Source organism: Salmo salar, chromosome 14 (assembly GCF_965601325.2).
Source record: "Salmo salar chromosome 14, fSalSal1, whole genome shotgun sequence".
Lineage (NCBI taxonomy): Eukaryota > Metazoa > Chordata > Actinopteri > Salmoniformes > Salmonidae > Salmo > Salmo salar.
In genome coordinates this window covers 64,761,767-64,784,499 of record NC_138304.1, presented here as the reverse complement: position 1 = coordinate 64,784,499, position 22,733 = coordinate 64,761,767, and the positions used below count along the sequence as shown (strand labels likewise).

The 22,733-nt window shown below is 42.4% G+C and overlaps 1 protein-coding gene across 1 annotated transcript in view; it reads right to left on the bottom strand.

Annotated features, from left to right (window-relative positions):
* Positions 1 to 22,733, bottom strand: part of LOC106570106 (ephrin-A3) — a 95,611-nt gene that overhangs the window by 3,959 nt on the left and 68,919 nt on the right. Inside the window, exons 2-4 of the mRNA XM_014142114.3 lie at positions 15,162 to 15,463; positions 11,181 to 11,246; positions 6,534 to 6,608 (exon numbers count right to left, since the gene is read on the bottom strand). Of these exons, the coding sequence (XP_013997589.1) occupies positions 6,534 to 6,608; positions 11,181 to 11,246; positions 15,162 to 15,463 (443 nt within the window). The remainder of the gene's footprint in view (positions 1 to 6,533; positions 6,609 to 11,180; positions 11,247 to 15,161; positions 15,464 to 22,733) is intronic.

Below are 22,733 nucleotides of genomic sequence, written 5' to 3'. Positions count from 1 at the left end.
AATATTGAAGATAGATTGTGACTTCTATCAATGTAATTCTCTGCATCACTTCCAATACCCCACATATGTTTTTGTAAATATATATTGAACAAAAACATAAAACGCAAAACGCAGCAATTTCAAAGATTTTACTGAGTTCATATAAGGAAATCAGTCAAATGAAATAAATTCATTAGGCCGTTATCTATGGATTTCACATGCCACAGATATGCATCTGTTGGTCACAGATAACTTTAAAAGAAAAGGTTGTGGTGTGATCAGAAAACCAGTCAGTATCTGGTGTGACCACCATTTGCCTCATGCAGGGCAGCACATCTCCTTCTCATAGAGTTGATCAGGCTGTTGATTGTGGCTTGTGGAATGTTGTCTCACTCCTCTTCAATGGCTGTGCAAAGTTGCTAGATATTGTCGGGAAATGGTACATTGAGTATGCCGGCCATTGAAGAACTGGGACATTTTGAGCTTACAGGAAATGTGTACAGATCCTTGCGACATGGGGCCGTGCATTATCATGCTGAAACATGAGGTGATGGTGGCGGATGAATGGCACAACAATGGGCCTCAGGATCTCGCCACGTTATCTCTATTGACATCGATAAAATGCAATTGTGTTGTCCGTAGCTTATGCCTGCCCATACCACAACCCCCACCGCCACCAAGGGGCACTCTGTTCACAACATTGACGTCAGCAAACTGCTAGCCCACACGACGCGGTTGTGAGGCCGGTTCTCCAAAACGATGCTTATGGTAGAGAAATTAACATTCAATTATCTGGAAACAGCTCTGGTGGACATTTGCACGCTCCCTCAAAACTTGAGACATCTGTGGCAAGGCTTCTACTTCCAGCTTATACATACCATATACATTTTATGGACACAATATATTTTACATTAGTTATATTTTTTGTTTGTTTTTAGTCCCACCCTCCAGCTACCCTCAACCCCTCCCATTTATCTCTGAAGGCCATCCAGTTTTGATTTATAATTGCAATATATTTTTCCACGGTGCTGTGATGTTTCACAACATTTGTGAACCTTTCTATTCTCATAGTTTCTACAGATTGTAAATTAAAGACAAACATTTTTTTTTCTAAGAGTATTCTTATGTTATTGATCAATTGACTATGACTTTTCAAATCACGCAGCAGTGCTATATGCAGAGTTAGCTCCAGGTAAATGCTACAATTCTTCAGCCATTCCTGAACCTGCGACCAAAAACAAGCTACATATGGGCAGTACCAAAACAAGTGACCTAATGATTCCATCTTGTCGCAGCAAAATCTGCAGAGCTGGGATGATTGTATCCCCCATATACATACAGTGCATTCGGATAGTATTCAGATCCCTTGACTTTTTCCACATTTTGTTACGTTCCAGCCTTAATAAAACATTTTCTCATCAATCTACACACAATATCCAATAATGTCAAAGCAAAAACAGGTTTTTAGAAATTTTAGCAAATGTATTAATAATAAAACAGAAATACCTTAAGTATTCAGATCCTTTGCTATGAGATTCGAAATTGAGCTCATGTGCATCCTGTTTCCATTGATCATCCTTGAGATGTTTCTACAATTGATTGGACATGATTTGGAAAGGCCCACATCTGTCTCTATAAAGGTCCCACTGTTGACAGTGCATGTCAGAGCAAAAAACAAGCCACGAGGTCGAAGGAACTGTCCGTAGAGCTCTGAGACAGGATTGTGTCAAGGCACAGATCTGGGGAAGGGTATCAAAAACTGTCTACAGCATTGAATGTCCCCAAGAACACAGTAGCCTCCATCATTCTTAAATGGAAGAAGCTTAGAACCACCAAGACTCTTCCTAGAGCTGGCCGCCCAGTCAAACTGAGCAATCGGGGGAGAAGGGCCTTGGTCAGAGAGATGACCAAGATCCCAATGGTCACTCTGACAGAGCTCCAGAGTTCCTCTGTGGAGATGGGAGAACCTTCTAGAAGGACAACCATCTCTGCAGCACTCCACCAATCAGGGCTTTATGGTGGAGTGGCTAGACTGAAGCCACTCCTCAGTAAAAGGCACAAGCTTGGAGTTTGCCAAAAGGAACCTAAAGGACTCTCAGACCATGGGAAACAAGATTCCCTGGTCTGATGAAACTAAGATTGAACTCTTTGGCCTGAATGCCATGCGTCACATCTGGAGGAAACCTGGCACTATCCCTACGGGGAAGCATGGTGGTGGCAGCATCATGCTGTGAGGATGTTTTTCAGCAGCTGGGACTGGGAGACTTGTCAGGATGGAAGGAAAGATGAACCAAGCAAAGTACAGAGAGATCCTTGATACAAACCTGTTCCAGAGCGCTCAAGACCTCAGACTGGGGCGAAGGTTCACCTTCCAACAGGACAACTACCCTAAGCACACAGCCAATACAATGCAGGAGTGGCTTTGGGACAATGCTCTGAAAGTCATTGAGTGGCCCAGCCAGAGCCCAGACTTGAACTCAATCGAACAGCTCTGGAGAGACCTGAAAATAGCCGTGCAGCGATGCTCCCCATCCAACCTGACAGAGCTTGAGAGGATCTGCAGAGAAGAATGGGAGAAACTCCGCAAATACAGCCGTGCCAAGATTGTAGCGTCATACCCAAGAACACTCGAGCCTGTAATCACTTCCAAAGGTGCTTCAACAAAGTACTGAGTAAAGGGTCTGAAGACTTAGGTAAATGTGACATATGTTTTTTATTTTTTAATAAATGTGCAAAATGTCTAAATACTTTTGCTTTGCCATTATGGGGTACTGTGTGTAGACTGATGAGGGATAAAAAAAAAAATCTATTTTAGAATGTGGAAATGTGGAAATAGTCAAGGGGTCTGTCACGCCTACTCCCACTCCCCCGCTCGATGTCGCCGGTGTACTACTAACCACCAGTCCTGGCAATCCTCATTACGCACACCTGCTCCCCATTGTTACACACACCTGGACCTCATACTCACCTTGATTACTCTCCCTTTATTTTGCCCTCAGTAGCCTCAGTCATCAGGCAGTATTGGTTTTGTTCACATTCAGTACACTCCTGTTTTGTTTATCTGCCTTTTCTTATCATTAAACTTACCTTCTGCACCTGCTTCCTGACTCCCAGCGTATACTTTACAGGGTCTGAATAATTTCCAAATGCACTGCATACACATATATACACTGCTCAAAAAAATAAAGGGAACACTTAAACAACACAATGTAACTCCAAGTCAATCACACTTCTGTGAAATCAAACTGTCCACTTAGGAAGCAACACTGATTGACAATAAATTCCACATGCTGTTGTGCAAATGGAATAGACAACAGGTGGAAATTATAGGCAATTAGCAAGACACCCCCAATAAAGGAGTGGTTCTGCAGGTGGGGACCACAGACCACTTCTCAGTTCCTATGCTTCCTGGCTGATGTTTTGGTCACTTTTGAATGCTGGCGGTGCTTTCACTCTAGTGGTAGCATGAGACGATGTCTACAACCCACACAAGTGGCTCAGGTAGGGCAGCTCATCCAGGATGGCACATCAATGCGAGCTGTGGCAAGAAGGTTTGCTGTGTCTGTCAGCGTAGTGTCCAGAGCATGGAGGCGCTACCAGGAGACAGGCCAGTACATCAGGAGACGTGGAGGAGGCCGTAGGAGGGCAACAACCCAGCAGCAGGACCGCTACCTCCGCCTTTGTGCAAGGAGGAGCAGGAGAAGCACTGCCAGAGCCCTGCAAAATGACCTCCAGCAGGCCACAAGTGTGCATGTGTCTGCTCAAACGGTCAGAAACAGACTCCATGAGGGTGGTATGAGGGCCCGACGTCCACAGGTGGGAGATGTGCTTACAGCCCAACACCGTGCAGGACGTTTGGCATTTGCCAGAGAACACCAAGATTGGCAAATTCGCCACTGGCGCCCTGTGCTCTTCACAGATGAAAGCAGGTTCACACTGAGCACGTGACAGACGTGACAGAGTCTGGAGACGCCGTGGAGAACGTTCTGCTGCCTGCAACATCCTCCAGCATGACCGGTTTGGCGGTGGGTCAGTCATGGTGTGGGGTGGCATTTTTTGGGGGGGCCGCACAGCTCTCCATGTGCTTGCCAGAGGTAGCCTGACTGCCATTAGGTACCGAGATGAGATCCTCAGACCCCTTGTGAGACCATATGCTGGTGCGGTTGGCCCTGGGTTCCTCCTAATGCAAGACAATGCTAGACCTCATGAGGCTGGAGTGTGTCAGCAGTTCCTGCAACAGGAAGGCATTGATGCTATGGACTGGCCCGCCCGTTCCCCAGACCTGAATCCAATTGAGCACATCTGGGACATCATGTCTCGCTCCATCCACTAACGCCACGTTGCACCACAGACTGTCCAGGAGTTGGCGGATGCTTTAGTCCAGGTCTGGGAGGAGATCCCTCAAGAGACCATCCGCCACCTCATCAGGAGCATGCCCAGGCGTTGTAGGGAGGTCATACAGGCACGTGGAGGCCACACACACTACTGAGCCTCATTTTGACTTGTTTTAAGGACATTACATCAAAGTTGGATCAGCCTGTAGTGTGGTTTTCCACTTTAATTTTGAGTGTGACTCCAAATCCAGACCTCCATGGGTTGATAAATTGGATTTCCATTGATTATTTTTGTGTGATTTTGTTGTCAGCACATTCAACTATGTAAAGAAAAAAGTATTTAATAAGATTATTTCTTTCATTCAGATCTAGGATGTGTTGTTTAAGTGTTCCCTTTATTTTTTTGAGCAGTATATATATATATATATATATATATATATATATATATATATATATATATATATATATATATATATAAAACATTCTATTGTTTGCAAGTTTAGAGTCAGGCGTCGTTTTGTGTATCAGCAATGTGCCATGGAATCGGTCAATCGAAAATCTCTTCCCAACTATTTTTCAACCTGTTTGGCGCAGCTGTCGTTTTTTTGGTCCTTAAATGCTATACTTTTTTATTTATCACAATTTTCTTTAACCAATTTTGGTCTTTAATGCAGGGCCAACAGACAAGTTCATTACCGCCTCCCCCTTCCATTGCGGTAATGCTGCAATGAGTTGGTTGTAATTTTAGATAGAGCAGACTGTTCAAAAGTTTGGGGTCATTTAGAAATGTCCTTGTTTTTGAAAGAAAAAAAGAAAATAGTACATTAAAATAACATAAAACTTATCAGAAATACAGTGTAGACATTGTTAATGTTGTAAATGACTATTGTAGCTTGAAATGGCTGATATTTAACGGAATATCTACATCGGCATACAGACCCACATTATCAGCAACCATCACTCCTGTGTTCCAATGGCACGTTGTGTTAGCTAATCCAAGTTTATAATTTTAAAAGGCTAATTGATCATTAGAAAACCCTTTTGCAATTGTTAGCGCAGCTGAAACTGTTGCCTGATTAAAGAAGCAATAAAACTGGCATCCTTTAGACTGGTTGAGTATCTGGAGCGTCAGCATTTGTGGGTTTGACTACAGGCTCAAAATGGCCAAAAACAAGGTACTTTCTTCTGAAACTCATCAGTCTATTCTTGTTCTGAGAAATGAAGGCTATTCCTTGCGAGAAATTGCCAAGAAACTGAAGATCTCGTACAACGTTGTGTACTACTCCCTTCACAGAACAGTGCAAATGCTGATGCTCCAGATACTCAACTAGTCTAAAGGCGGCCGGTTTTATTGCTTCCTTAATCAGAACAACAGTTTTCAGCTGTGATAACAATTGCAATAGGGTTTTCTAATGATCAATTAGCCGTTTAAAATGATACACTTGGATTAGCTAACACAACGTGCCATTGGAACGCAGGAGTGATGGTTGCTGATAATGGGCTTCTGTACGCCTATGTAGATATTCCATAAAAAATCTGCCGTTTCCCACTACAATAGTCATTTACAACATTATCAATGGCTACACTGTATTTCTGATCAATTTGATGTTATTTTAATGGACAAAAATGTGCTTTTCTTTCAAAAACAAGGACATTTCGAAGTGACCCTAAACTTTTGAACGGTAGTGTACCTCCACAAGTCCTATTTCTTTTTTAATGTTGAAAACAATTATGCTTTTCTTCAACCAATTTGTTAATTCTGGAGCTTAAACTGAAATTGCAACCAGATTTCTATAGCTTCAACATGGCCAGCGAGGCAATCAGGGTTACACAAGTGTTTATGGGTTATGACTTCTATTTTGTCCTCTTTCTGTTGATGCCACTAATCCATAAAGTACAGATGCATCAGGAGGCCCCAAGGCATTTGGGTTGTTTGGACTATGTGCGTTTACTTTATTTATTAATTTATTTTCCTCCATAAACTCGGTCATGAGCCATCCGGCCACCATTGAACAACTGTGTATGTGTGTGTGTGTGGTTGTATGGGTTTGTGACAGAGAGAAAGAAAGATAAATATAATGATGTGTGTGAGTGTGTACCTAGCAAGGTGGTATTTAGAACCCATATAAATAATATTATGCCATTACTAAGAGAGAAAAAGAGAGGGGGGGGGGGGGGGGGGCAGCAAGATCGGGGGAAAGCGTCAGAGAGAGCACTCACCAATGTTGTGTATTTTGATATTGGGCCTGACTGTGTAGTCAGGTGGAGTCTGACTGGAATCATCACCATGGGAGACTTAGAGAGAGAGGAACACAAATACGCAAAGTCATTAAAATGCCCACACTACTTATTTTACACAGAATCTTCCCTATAAAGTGCACTACTTTTGACCAGAGAGCGGGTTCCGTATCAAATGGCATCCTATTCCCTATATAGTGCACTACTTACAGTGCCTTCAGAAAGTATTCACACCACTTTACTTTTTCCCAATTTTATTGTGTTACAAAGTGGGATTAAAATGGATTTAATTGTCATTTTTTTGTAAACAACTTACACAAAACTCTGTAATGTCAAAGTGAAAGAAAAATGTATACATTTGTAAAAAATGTATGAAAAATAAAACACTAATATATCTTGATTAGATAAGTATTCAAGTCAATACATGTTAGATTCACCTTTGGCAGCGATTACAGTTGTAATCAGTCTCTCTGATTACAGTCTTTCTGGGTAAGTCTCTAAGAGCTTTCCACACCTGGATTGTGCAACATTTTCCCATTACTCTTTTCAAAATTCTTCAGGCTCTGTCACATTGGTTGTTGATCATTGATAAACAACTATTTTGAGGTATTGCCAACTCCAACGTAGTTGGCCTTGTGTTTTAGGTTATTGTCCTGCTGAAAGGTGAATTCATCTCCCAGTGTCTGGTGGAAAGCAGACTAAACCAGGTTTTCCTCTGGGATTTTGCCTGTGCTTAGCTCCATTTAATTAATGTTTTATCCTGAAAAACTGCCCAGTCCTTAAGGATTATAAGCATACCCATAATATGATGCAGCCACCACTATGATTGAAAATATGGAGAGTGGTAAGCAGTAATGTGTTATATTGGATTTGCCCCAAACACAACACTTTGTATACAGGACAAAAAGTGAATTGCTTTGCCAAATGTTTTGCAGTACTTTAGTACCTTGTTGCAACATTTTTATTCTGTACAAGCTTCTTTCTATTTATTCTGTCAATTAGGTTAGTATAGTGGAGTGACGACAATGTTGTTGATCCATCCTCAGTTTTCTCCTATCACAGCCATTAAACTTTGTAACTATTTTAAAGTCCCCATTGGCCTCATGGTGAAATCACTGAGTGTTTTTTAAATTTGTATTTATTTAACTAGGCAAGTCAGATAAATTTACAAAGAAGACTTACCCCGGCCAATCCCGGACGACGCTGGGCCACTTGTGCGCCGCCCTATGGGACTCCCAATCACGGCCGGATGTGATAAAGCCTGGATTCAAACCAGGTACTGCAGTGACGCCTCTTGCACTGAAATGCAGTGTATTAGACCACTGCGCCATTCAGGAGCCCACTTCATTATTTATTTACTTATTTATGCTTGCCATAACAAAGGGTTTTGTTTTACATACATTTTTACAAATGTCAAAAAACAATTCCACTTTGACATTATGGGTTATTGTGTGTAGGCCAGGGACATTTTAAATTCAGGTTGTTCCACAACAAATGTGGAATAAGTCAAGGGGTTTGAATACTTTCTGAAGGCACTGTAAAGTATTCAGACCCCTTGACTTTTTCCACATTTTGTTAAGTTACAGCCTTATTCTAAAATGTATTAAATTGTTTTTTTCCCCTCATAAATCTACACACAACACTCCATAATGACCAAGCAAAAACAGGTTTTTAGAAATTCTTTCTAATTTAAAAAAATAAAAACCGGAAATCTCACATTTACATAAGTATTCAGACCCTTTACTCAGTACTTTGTTGAAGCCCCTTTGGCAGCGATTACAGCCTTGAGTCTTCTTGGGTATGACGCTACAAGCTTGGCACACCTGTATTTGGGGAGTTTCTCCCATTCTTCTTTGCAGATCCTCTCAAGCTCTGTCAGGTTGGATGGGGAGCATCACTGCACAGCTATTTTCAGGTCTCTCCAGAGATGTTTGATTGAGTTCAAGTCCGTGCTCTGGCAGGGCCACTCAACAACATTTAGAGACTTGTTCCGAAGCCACTCCTCCGTTGTCTTGGCTGTGTGCTTAGGGTGGTTGTCCTGTTGGAAGGTAAACCTTCACCCCAGTCTGAGGTCCTGAGCGCTCTGGAGCAAGTTTTCATCAAGGATCTCTCTGTACTTTGCTCCGTTCATCTTTCAGTCTATCCTGACTAGTCTCCCAGTCCCTGCCACTGAAAAACATCCTCACAGCATGATGCTGCCACCACCATGCTTCACAGTAGGGATGGTGCCAGGTTTCCTCCAGATGTGACACTTGGCATTCAGGCCAAATAGTTAAATCTTGGTTTCATCAGATGAGAATTTTGTTTCCCATGGTCTGAGAGTCCTTTAGGTTCTTTTTGGCAAACTCCAAGCAGGCTGTCATGTGCCTTTTACTGAGGAGTGGCTTCTGTCTGCCCACTCTACCACAAAGGCCTGATTAGTGGAGTGCTGCAGATCTCGTTGTCCTTCTGGAAGGTACTCCCATCTCCACAGAGGAACTCTGGAGCTCTGTCAGAGTGACCATTGGGTTCTTGGTCACCTCCCTGACCAAGGCCCTTCTCCCTCGATTGCTCAGTTTGACTGGGCAGCCAGCTCTAGGAAGAGTATTGGTGGTTCCAAACTTCTTCCATTTAAGAATGATGGAGGCCACTGTGTTCTTGGGGACCTTCAATGCGGCAGACATTTTTGTTACCCTTCCCCAGATCTGTTCTTCAACACAATCCTGTCTCGGAGCTCTACGGACAATTCCTTCAACCTCATGGCTTGGTTTTTGCTCTGACATGCACTGTCAACTGTGGGATCTCACATAGACAGGTCTTTCCAAGTCCATTTAATTGAATTTACCACGTGGACTCCAATCAAGTTGAAGAAACATCTCAGGATGATCAATGGAAACAGGATGCACCTGAGCTCAATTTTGAGTCTCATAGCAATGGGTCTGAATACTTATGTAAATAAGATGTGTTTTTATTTTGATTAAATTTGCAAAAAAAATCTAAAAACCTGTTTTCGCTTTGTCATTATGGGGTGTAGATTGATGAGGAAAATGTTTTATTTAATCAATTTTACAATAAGGCTGTAACATAAGAAAAATGTGGAAAAAGGGAAGGGGTCTGAATTCTCTCCGAATGCACTTTATATAGTGCTACAGTTTATAGCACACTGTATAGGCCTAGGTCAGATGTAGTGCACTATAAAAGGAATACGTGCCATTTGGGACACATCTTGTGTGAATGCCAGGATACTCCAGTCCAGTACATAAAGATGTACTATGAGGTGAAGCTATCGAGCAGAAGATGAAGGCATATTTACTGAGAGGGAAAGTATTACACACACTGATAGTCTAGACTTGGCATTACATTAACATCAGCTCAGTGAGATTTTAAATGAGAATGCACATTGCTTATCTATATTCTATTGCACTGCAAAGAGGGATGTAACATATGGCATAAGATACGAGGCATATGGTAAGTATGTGTATTTTTAGAGATAAATGGTCTCAAAACAAAAGGGATAGGGCATAGATAAAATGGAATGAAAATAGCAGATAGCAATTGGGTTCAGATGATAGCTAGGCTATTAAGCAGACCGTGCAGAGTAATGGTTGTCGTTTGTAAAGGTAACACTATCACACATTGGAAAACACACGGACACGGAGACACTTTATATCCACTTTATACCCCAAAACACACACACACACACACACACACACACACACACACACACACACACACACACACACACACACACACACACACACACACACACACACACACACACACACACACACACACACCCCAAGTGGACACTTCAATAGATTAGCCCTGACACTCAGAGAGGAGGTTAAGGTGATGTGTACACAGAAGCTGACACTGGCCTGAGTGTGGGATGTATTAATGCTGACAAGGTTAGAGAAGTAGGGAGAGCTTTCAGCACAGGGCTTTGATCAAAGGCCTGCAGGGGAGAGAGGCTACTGGAGTAAAAATAACACAGAATGTCACTATCAGAGAGAGAATCAACTATCAGAGAGATGGGGAGAGGAGAGGGGGGCAAGAGAGGAGAGAGCGAGAAACCGAGAGAGAGAGAGGGGAGTGGGGGAGAGAGAGAAAGACATAGAGAGAGATAGAGAGGGAAGTTGAAGAGAGAGGCAGAGAGAGAGGATAGAGAGGGAAGTTGAAGAGAGAGGCAGAGAGAGAGGATAGAGAGGGAGAGAACGAGAGAGAGAGAGAAAGCAGAGCGGCTGAGAAAGGGGGAAAGCATCAGAGGGAGAGAGCACATCAGGATAGAAGAGAGATTTCCTATCAAACACTTTTAGAGCACTGAGACCCAGAATAACACTGTACATTACTACCAATGCCCTGGAACACAGACTAACATAGATCATCATACAACCCTGGAACACAGTGAGATAGAAATAACCTCACTATAAGAACACTGGGAAATCACTGTCAAAACCTGTAGCCTCAGGTCTCCAGTGTCAACTGTGTGTGTGTGTGTGCATGTGACTGAGTGTGTGTATACCTGAGAGAGGGAGAGACAGAGAGATAGAGGGAGAGAAAAAGAAAGAAAGAAAAAAAAAAGGCAGAACATCAGAGAGAGAGAGAGAGAGAGAGAGAGAGAGAGAGCGAGAGCGAGAGAGCGAGACCCACCCGTGGAGCAGCAGACGTAGACTCTCAGTCTCAGGCAGCTGTGGCCGTGGTGATGGGTGGGCGTGGCTTCAACAGAACACAGATACAGGTCAGCCATGTGCCATCTAGAGGCCAGTCTATGAACTAACATGACTTTGGCTTTTTTGGCACAATATGGTTTTGTCCCATATGGCACCATATTCCCTACATACTGCACTACTTTGACATATATGCCCTGGACAAAAGAAGTGCAGTACATAAGGAATAGGGTGCCAAATGGGATGCAACCAAAGTGAAATGGTCATTATAGTTTATTACAGCAGTTTAACACAGTTACTGTATAGTGGTACATTTAAGCAAACAACAAAGTATATTTAGGAGTGTGGTGTAAGAGTTAAATGACCTAAAGTAGTTTAATGACTCACAAATTGAATGCTGTAATAGTCCAACTCTAACTTACTAAGCGAATTCCCACTTACGATGTAAAGTACCTGCACTTGGGAAAGCGCTATATAGATAGCCCATGCAACCTGTTGTCATTACTCGACTATAACACTATGTAGAGAACGAGTATCTCAGCTCCTTACAAATGTAGTAGTACAATCATCATTACATAGTTATTATACACTACCGGTCAACATTTTTAGAACACCTACTAATTCAAAGGTTTTCCTTTCTTTTTACTATTTTCTACATTGTAGAATAATAGTGAAGACATCAAAACTATGAAATAACACATATGGAATCATGTAGTAACCAAAAAAGTGTTAAACAAATTAAAATAGATTTTAGATTCTTCAAAGTAGCCACCATTTGCCTTGATGACAGCTTTGCACACTCTTGGCATTCTCTCAACCAGCTTCACCTGGAATGCTGTTCAAACAGTCTTGAAGGAGTTTCCACATATGCTGAGCACTTGTTGGCTGCGTTTCCTTCACTCTGCGGTCCGACTCATCCCAAACCATCTCAATTTCGTTGAGGTCAGTGGATTGTGGAGGCCAGGTCATCTGATGCAGTCTAGGACACTGCATCTTAGTGAAAGAGGCATCAATACAGTCCCTGGTTCGTATCCAGGCTGTATCACATCCGGCCGTGATTGGGAGTCCCATAGGGCAGCGCACAACTGGCCATCATTGTAAATAATAATTTGTTCTTAACTGACTTGCCAAGTAAAATAAAGGTACAAAAAAAAATGCAGCACTCCATCACCCTCCTTGGTAAAATAGCCCTTCCACAGCCTGGAGGTGTCCTGGGTCATTGTCCTGTTGAAAAACAAATTATAGTCCCACTAAGCCCAAACCAGATGGGATGGCGTAACACTGCAGAATGCTGTGGTAGCCATGCTGGTTAAGTGTGCCTTGAATTCTAAATAAATCAGACAGTGTCACCAGCAAAGCACCCCCACACCATAACATCTCCTCCTCCATGCTTTACGGTGGGAAATACACATGCGGAGATCATTCGTTCACCCACACCACATCTCACAAAGACACAGCGGTTGGAACTAAAAATCTCAAATTTGGACTCCAGACCAAAGGACACATTTCCACCGGTCTAATGTCCATTGTTCTTGTTTCTTGGCCCAAGAAAGTCTCTTCTTATTATTGGTTCCCTTTAAAACCTGTTGGGGCTAGGGGGCAGTATTTGCACGGCCGGATAAAAAACGTACCCGATTTAATCTGGTTACTACTCCTGCCCAGTAACTAGAATATGCATATAATTAGTAGATTTGGATAGAAAACACTCTAAAGTTTCTAAAACTGTTTGAATGGTGTCTGTGAGTATAACAGAACTCATATGGCAGGCAAAAACCTGAGAAGATTCCATGCAGGAAGTGGAAATCTGATTTGTGGAATCACCTTCAACACTTTGCCTATGAAACAGTTAGGATTCATTTAGCACTTCCTAAGGCTTCCACTAGATGTCAACAGTCTTTACAAAGTGGTTTGAGTCTTCTCCGGTAAAAACTGACCGAAAGAGAGGCTTGGAAAGTTGGTCATAGGGGGAGAGCCATTACTACTATGACGCGGGCGCCCATGGGTACTCTTTCATTCTGAAACGTTTAGTAAGACAATGCAATCGTCCACCTTGAATATTATTGAAGCTCTGATTGAAAAAGGCCCTAAAGATTTATGTTATACAACATTTGACATGTTTGAACGAACGTAAACATTCATGACGACAAGTCCCGTGCGCCTCGTACATTATGAGTAGCCTTCGGAATGCGCTAACAAGAAGAAGCTATTGGGACATAAATTATTAACTTTTTCGAACAAAACTACATTTGTTGTGGACCTGGGATTCCTTGAAGTGCCTTCTGATGAAGATAATCAAAGGTAAGGGAATATTTACAATAGTATATTTGATTTTAGATGGTTCCAAGATGGCGCTAACCTGGATCGCCTAGCCTATTTTTCTGAGCATAGCACCTCGTTTATTGCAAAGTGTGATTTCCCAGTAAAGTTATTTTTAAATCTGGCAATGCGGTTGCATTCACGAGATGTTAATCTATAATTCTTTGAATGACAATATTCAATTTTAACAATGTTTTCGAATAGTAATTTTGTAAATTGTAGCGCTGGTTCACCGGAAGCATTCGAGGGAAAATATTTTCTGAACGTCACGCGCCAATGTAAAATGCTGTTTTTATATATAAATATGAACTTTATCGAACAAGAAATGTATGTATTGTGTAACATGATGTCCTAGGAGTGTCATCTGATGAAGATTGTCAAAGGTTAGTGCTGCATTTAGCTGTGTTTTGGGTATTTGTGATGCATGCTAGTTGCTTTGAAAATGGCAATGTGATTATTTCTGGCTGGGTACTCTCCTAACATAATCTAATGTTTTGCTTTTGCTGTAAAGCCTTTTTGAAATCGGACAACGTGGTTCGATTCAGGAGAGGTGTATCTATAAAATGGTGTAAAATAGTCATATGTTTGAGAAATTGAAGGTATTGAGGTATTTGTATTTCGCGCGACGCGATTCCACTGGCTGTTGACTAGGGTGGGACGCAACCGTCCCAGGTTCCCAGACAGGTTAATAGTGGTTACTTTGCAGCAATTTGACCATGAAGGCCTGATTCACGCAGTCTCCTCTAAACAGTTGATGTTGAGATGTGTCTGTTACTAGAAGTCCGTGAAGCAATTATTTGGGCTGCAATTTGAGGTTGGTAACTCTAATGAACTTATCCTCTGCAGCAGAGGTAACTCTGGGTCTTCCATTCCTGTGGCAGTCCTCATGAGAGCCAGTTTCATCAAAGCACTTGATGGTTTTTGCGACTGCACTTGAAGAAACTTTAAAAGTTCTTGAAATGTTCCGTATTGACTGACCTTCATGTCTTAAAGTAATGATGGACTGTTGTTTCTCTTTGCTTATATGAGCTGTTCTTGCCATAATATGGACTTTGTCTTTTACCAAATAGGGCTATCTTCTGAATACCACCCCTACCTTGTCACAATACAACTGATTAGCTCAAATGCATTAAGGAAAGAAATTCCACAAATTAACTTTTAAGAAGGCACACCTGTTAATTGAAATGCATTCCAGGTGACCACCTCATGAAGCAGGTTAAGAGAATGCCAAGAGTGTGCAAAGCTGTCATCGAGGGAAAGGGTGGCTATTTGAAGAATCTCAAATATAAAATATATTTTGATTTGTTTAACACTTTTTTGGTTACTACATCTTCCCTGTGGCTCAGTTGGTAGAGCATGGTGTTTGCAACGCCAGCATGGTGTGTGCAACGCCAGGGTTGTGGGTTCGATTCCCACAGGGGGCCAGTACAAAAAAAAAAATCTATATATATATATGAAATGTATGCATTCACTACTGTAAGTCGCTCTGGATAAGAGCGTCTGCTAAATGACTAAGATGTAAATGTAATTTCATAGTTTGTCTTCACTAATATTCTACAATGTATAAAGAATGAATGAGACGGTGTTCTAAATCTTTTGACCGGTAGTGGACTTCTATACAAACTTAGAATAGAAATATTCCACTCACATATGTAGTAGTACTCGTGGCCCACGTTGAACTCGTAGCCCAGGGAGAAGGCGCTGTAGCGCTGGAACTTCTCAGAGAATTTGATGGGTGCGTGGGGTGCGTGTGGCCGGTTGCACTCCCAGCGCTTGAAGCCCATCTGGGGGTCGCAGGTGCGGTAGCCGCGGTAGCTGACCATGTAGAGGACGTACTGCTCGGCCACAGTGCGCTCCAGTGTCCCCCGCTGGCTGGTGTTGTAGTGTGGGCAGTAGATGTCCAGGTAGTCGTTCACCGCCACCTGCACCGTGTAGCCCTCCCTCCGTAGACTGGCGAGAGAGAGAGAGAGGGGGGAGAGGAGACAGTAGGATGGAGGGAAGGACAGAGAGAGGGAGAGCGAGTGGGGGAGGGAGGGGGAGAGGAAGGAGAGAAAGGTGGAGGGAGATGGAGGAAGAAGAAATAAAGACAAAAAGAAGGAAAAAGAGAGGAAATACAATGATGAGTAACAGCATAGTATAAAACTCTTATCAGGGAGGGACTACTTTACAAATAGTAATGTTCTCACTCTATTCACAGTCCCAAAACCAACCAGGGTTGCTGCAGAAAATAATACCCAATCCTTCAAGCCTACTGTCATTCCCATGAGCATGACATAGTCTGGGTCAGTGAGGCAGAAGGAGAACATGTCATTGGAGACATGTAGCTCATGTAGCTCTCCTACCACAGGAAGGAGAGATACACTGACATGTGAAGGGTCCCATGCACCCACGGCGACCGAACACAGTGTACCAGTGTGTTAGCAGGTACCGAAGGTTAGTCTAGGGTTGGGACATGTGAAGTGTGTGTGTGCGTGCGTGCGTATACAGTCAAAGCTTTAGCCTTAGGTGAGGAAATGAGGTGACATGATTTAACATCCTACCCAATAACATCATACTATGTACAGTTGAAGTCGGAAGTTTACCTACTCTTAGGTTGAATTCATTAAAACTTGACTTTTCAACCACTCCACAAATTTCTTGTTAACAAACTATAGTTTTGGCAAGTCAGTTAGGACATCTACTTTGTGCATGACACAAGTAATTTTTCCAACACTTGTTTACAGACAGATTATTTCACTGTATCACAATTCCAGTGGGTCAGAAGTTACCATACACTAAGTTGACTGTGCCTTTAAACAGCTTGGAAAATTTCAGAAAATGATGTCATGAGGGTACCACGTTCATCTGTACAAACAATAGTACGCAAGTATAAACACCATGGGACCAAGCAGCCGTCATACCGCTCAGGAAGGAGATGCATTCTGTCTCCTAGAAATGAACGTACTTTGGTGTGAAAAGTGCAAATCAATCCCAGAACAACAGCACAGGACCTTGTGAAGATGCTGGAGGAAACAGGTACAAAAGTATCTATATCCACAGTAAAACGAGTCCTATATTGACATAACCTGAAAGGCAGCTCAGCAAGGAAGAAGCCACTGCTCCAAAACCGCCATAAAAAAGCCAGACTACGGTTTGCAACTACACATGGGGACAAAGATCATACTTTTTGGAGAAATGTCCTCTGGTCTGATGAAACAAAAATAGAGCTGTTTGGCCAAAATGACCATTGTTATGTTTGGAGGAAATAGGGGGAGGTTTGCAAGCCGAAGAACACCATCCCAACTGTGAAGCACTGGGGTGGCAGCATCATGTTGTGGGGATGCTTTGCTGCAGGAGGGACTGGTGCACTTCACAAAGTAGATGGCATCATGAGGAAGGGAAATTATGTGGATATATTGAAGCAGCATCTCAAGACATCAGTCAGGAAGTTAAAGCTTGGTCGCAATGGGTCTTCCAAATGGACAATGACCCCATGCATACTTCCAAAGTTGTGGCAAAATGGCTTAAGGACAACAAATTCAAGGTATTGGAGTGGCCATCACAAAGCCCTGACCTCAATCCTGTAGAAAATTTGTTGGCAGAACTGAAAAAGTGTATGCGGGCAACGAGGCCTACAAACCTGACTCAGTTACACCAGCTCTGTCAGGAGCAATGGGCCAAAATTCAACCAACTTATTGTGGGAAGCTTGTGGAAGGCTACCCCAAACGTTTGACCCAAGTTAAACAATTTGAAGGCAATGCTACCAAATACTAATTGATTGTATGTACACTTCTGACCCACTGGGAATGTGATGAAAGAAATAAAAGCTGAAATAAATCATTCTCTCTGCTATTATTCTGGCATTTCACATTCTTAAAATAAAGTGGTGATCCTAACTGACCTAAAACAGGGAATTGTTACTTGGATTAAATGTCAGGAATTGTGAAAAACTGAGTTTAAATGTAATTGGATAAGGTGTATGTAAACTTCTGACTTCAACTGTATACTCATTATCATAATTGTACAAAGAATTATTATACAAACTTATTATGCTTATCTTGAAGGGATGGAAAGGACAATTGATGAGATGTGAGGTATCCTTAGCTGTGTCAGGATAAATGGCAGGGGAAATCTGCAACTGGAGCGGTATTTACTACTTTGTACCATTAGGCGGCAGTATTGCGTTGCATTCAGCCCTAGGGTTTCCTCTCTCACCCTCTTCTTTCTCGCACTCTTTCTCTCAATTACAATCTCTCACACACACACACACACACACACACACACATACACACATACACACACACACACACACACACACACACACACACACACACACACACACACACACACACACACACACACACACACACACGGGGAAAATGAGCAAACGCACACGAGTGAACGGTCACACACATGCACGCACGCACAGACACAATACTAGGTCAGATCTCAAGGGAGATTATTATTCAATTACAAAATGAGGATCACCTCGCTCTCTCTCTCTCTCCCACTCTCATTATAGTGTAGTAACATTGCTCCTTTTCTGGGTATTTTTCTCTACCACAATCGATACCTCTGTCTTTTCCCTTCTCTTTGTTTGCATTACACACATGTAGAGACAGAAGAATATCATATCCCTTAACCACTGTTCTTTTCCTGGCATCAATCTTATCTCATCGCTCATACCCCACTCCTTTCTCAGATGTTGGATGACAGATTTTTGTCTCACAGTGTTGTAAAAAGAAACACAGCCATGCTTCAAAGGGACTACATTTAGAGAGAGTGGGAGAGATGGGAGGGAAGAAAACGAGAGGGGAAAGAGAGAGAAAGAGGGAACGAGATGGAGAGAGGGGGGGAGGAGAGAGAGGAGAATAGAGTAAGAGATAGTAAAAGAGGGAAAGGTAGAGGAATGATGGAGAATGTGATGATGGGGAAGCTTGGATGCAAATGGGATATAAATACAAAGGGAAAGGAGCTTCTGTCATTGAGAGAGTAGGCGGAAAGGAATGAGTGAGGGTGTGCATTTACAAGTGGGTGTGTATATTATGTGTGCACGTGGGTGTGTGTGAGTGAGTGTTGAACACTGAGGCTTTAGTAGCACACTCTACGCATAATACATAACACGAGGACAGAATGTTAGATCACAGTTCCGTCATAAAGGCACAGAAAGTGTCAGAGGAGGATGCTCTGTAGGTGTGTGAAATCATAGACTTATATACAAAACAAAAATATGAACGCAACAATTTTATAGATTTTACTGAGTAACAGTTCATATGATGATATCAGTCAATTGAAAAATTCATTAGGCCCTGATTTCACATGACTGGGAATACAGATATGCATCTGTTGGTCACAGTTACCTTAAAAAAAAAATTATCCTCACAATGGGCCTCAAGATCTCATCACGGTATTGTTATTCAATCGATAAAATGCAATTGTGTTTGTTGTCCGTAGTTTATGCCTGCCCATACCATAACCCCACCGCTCACCCACACAACGCCATGCACGTGGTCTGCGGTTGTAAGGTCGGTTGAACGTACTGACAAATTCTCTAAAACGACGTTGGAGCCGGTTTATGGTAGAAAAATTAACATTCAGTTATCTGGCAACATCTCTGGTGGACATTCCTGCAGTCAGCATGCCAATTAGACGCTCCCTCAAAACTTGAGACCTCTGTGGCATTGTGCTGTGTGACAAAATTGCACATTTTAGAGTGTTCTTTTATTGTCCCCAGCACAAGGTGCACCTGTGTAATGATCATTCTATTTAATCAGCTTCTTGATATGTCACACCTGTCAGGTGGATGGATTATCTTGGCAATGCTCACTAACAGGGATATAAACAAATTTGTGCACAACATTTGAGAGAAATAATCTTTATGTGCATATGGAACATTTCTGGGGATCTTTTATTTCAGCTCATGAAACATGGGACCTACATATTTTATATTTTTGTTCAGTGTATAAGCAGTCCACTTAGTGACCCATGACACATTAGGTGGTGGGGCAAGGAAGGGTGGGGAGAAGGGAGGAAGATTTAACAACAGAGAAAGGGAGAAAAGGAGGAAGAGGAGGAGGGCTAGTGGGGGAATCTAAGCAGGACAAAGAGAGGAAAACACAGTGAATGATGACAAACAAGTGAATAAAATGGAGAGTAAGTGAGGCAGAGGGAGAGACAAAGATGTAGTGCACCCCAGGGATACACATATATGTAGTAGTGCAGGGAAAAAAGAGTGATGGTGCCTTTCTTTCTCATCCTGTCTCGCTCTCTCTCTCCCCGCTGTGCATTGTCTCTGTGTCGTTTCTGCTGTATCATCATCATTTTCCTATGAGTGGGAAAGCACTGCTCGTTAGTACAGCCAGCAGAAGCTGGTGAAGACAGCCTAGCAAGGGGGGAGCGAGGGAGAGAGAGGAGTGACAAAGACAAAGATAGCACCACTGTACCTTGCACCACAAAAACAAGTATTTTGAGAATACAGCCGCTATCAATAAATAACAAAGATACTGTAAAAGAGACCGTGGACAGAAACTAGCGGTCTGTTCTGCAGTGGAAGATCTAAACAAAATCCAATTTCCAACCAAACCAACCACCATTGTGAATGAGCATAAACAAAATGTCCATTACCGTTACATCACAGACAATAATACTGTTAGAGTAACAGCATTGACTGTTAGTAATAGTAGATCTACATGCTGTTTACATGCAGGCTGCTGTCTGACCATCATATCCAACCAATCCTCTCCATTGTGGATGAGTATAAGCAATATGGTCATTACCTTTACATCACTGTAAATACCATCACAGTTAAAGCATTGACTGTTAGTAATAGTAGATCTCTAGATCTACACGCTGTTTACATGCACGATGCTGTCTGACCTAGCCTGACAACTCACACTAAATTATTCCGCTGCTCTATAATTCACTTCATACTTTAGTCTGAGATTGCCATCGCACACATAAAATGGTCAATACCGTTACATGATTCATTATGTTACATGGTTCATTATAGTTACATTCATGTCCCTGCTGTTACAGTAACAGCATCGACTGTATTAGTAGTGTTAGTGTATCTACACTGTACAAAAATATAAAGGCAACATGTAAAGTGTAAAGTGAGCTGAAATAAAAGATCCAAGAAATGAAAGAAATGTCCCACAAAAAGCTTATTTCTCTTAAATGCTGTGCACAAATTTGATTACATCCCTGTTAGTGAGCTTTTCTCCTATGCCAAGATAATCCATCCACCTGACAGGTGTGGCATATAAGGAAGCTGATTCAACAGCATGACCATTACACAGGTGCACCTTGTGCTGGGGATAATAAAAGGCCACTTTAAAATGTTCAGTTTTGTCACACAACATAATGCCATACATGCCTCAAATTGAGGGAGCGTGCAGTTGACATGCTGACTGCAGGAATGTCCACCAGAGCTGTTGCCAGAGAATTTAATGTTAATTTCTCTACCATAAGCCGCAGCCAACATCATTTAAGAGAATTTGGCAGTACGTCCATACCATTCCTGCCAAAATATGATCAAAGAACAGAACAAGACCATGTTTTGGTGTGGTTTGCATTCAGCAGTGAGCAAATGTTAAAAGAAATTTAAGAAAATGAAGATAATATGGTCCAAACGGCCTCACAACCGCTGACCACGTCTAACCGTGTAAGCGCAGGACCTCCACATCCGGCTTCTTCACCTGCGGGATCGTCTGAGACCAGCCACTAGGACAGCTGATGAAGCTGAGGAGTATTTCTGTCTGTAATAAATGCCTTTTGTGGGGAAAAACTCAATTCTGATTGGCTGGGCCTATGCCCTCCCAGGCTCACCCATGGCTGCGTCTGTGATATCAATAGATTAGGGCCTAATGAATTTATTTCAATTGACTGATTTTATTATATGATCTGTAACTCAGTAAAATCGTTGAAATTGGTGCATGTTGCATTTCTATTTTTGTTCAGTATACATGCCGCTCACATTCAGGTTGGTTTCTTAGTCTGACCATCAAACAACCTTCATTCAATCCCAATACAAGCATCATGACATCTTAAATCATCTCCCTCAAGGTCACCATTAAGGATTTACAGTTGAAACACAGGTGCAATCATGGAATAAATGTACAAGTAACATAGTGATGCACAATCAATTTCTTCCTCTGATTTCTCCAAATGTCTAACTAATAGAAGACCGACAGGCTCCTCTAGCTGCAGGACGAGACAGGGACAGGCTCTGCTGCTTTCCCCGTACCTTAGCACCAAAAGTCATTACATCGTCTCCAAGTAAAAGTACACACAGTCTCCAGCAAATCTTCCCTCCGCTGATTGGGTTAGCCTTGTAATTAGCGCACGGTTTACTGTGTTCCGATCCAAAATGGAGGCTGAAAATAAATGCTGAGGCGTGGGGGGAAAAAATAGCTAGATGCTACAGCCTTTCAGGTCTGGGATTACCCCTGGATCTGATTGGAGTATACTGTAGTGATGATTCAGAGATGACTCAGAATAGTGGTGGTGGGTGCTGCTCTACACACACACACACACACACACACACACACACACACACACACACACACACACACACACACACACACACACACACACACACACACACTTCTGGGTAATTCAGTCTGACTGCACACATTAAGGAAACAGGTCCCCATAGTGGAGCCAGGTCTGGCTGCAGATTGGAGCTACTACATGAATACCATCCAATGACTGTAGTGATTCCAGCATGTGACAGTCTCTAGCTCAGGCAAAACAGCCAATAGAGGGAGCAGGTGGAAACTGTCCACTCTCCGATTGGTGGAGAGCTGATAGTGAAAAACCACCAGGTGATGTCACACAACAACAAATAAATACCAGACTTTGAAGTACATTCTTTACAGTGTACTTTAGAAGTACAGAACTACTAGCCTATAATAATTTATGTTCTATCAACAGAGGTATGAAAGGAGAGTGTGCCAGCATCCTAAATGGCACCCTATTCACTATTTTGTGCACTACTTTTGAGCAGGGCCCGGTTTCCCAAAAGCATCTTAAGGCTAAGTTCATTGTTATAACATAGGATCCAATAGTGATGAACTTAGCCTTAAGATGCCTTTGGGAAACCAGGCTCTGGTCAAAAGTAGTGCACTGTATGGAATGGGGAGCCATTTGGGACACAGCCCCATCTCTGAAGGTGAGTCTCTAATTGTGAGTGGATATTAAAAGGCCTCTGGCTCACCTTTATTCATTCTCAAAGTGCCT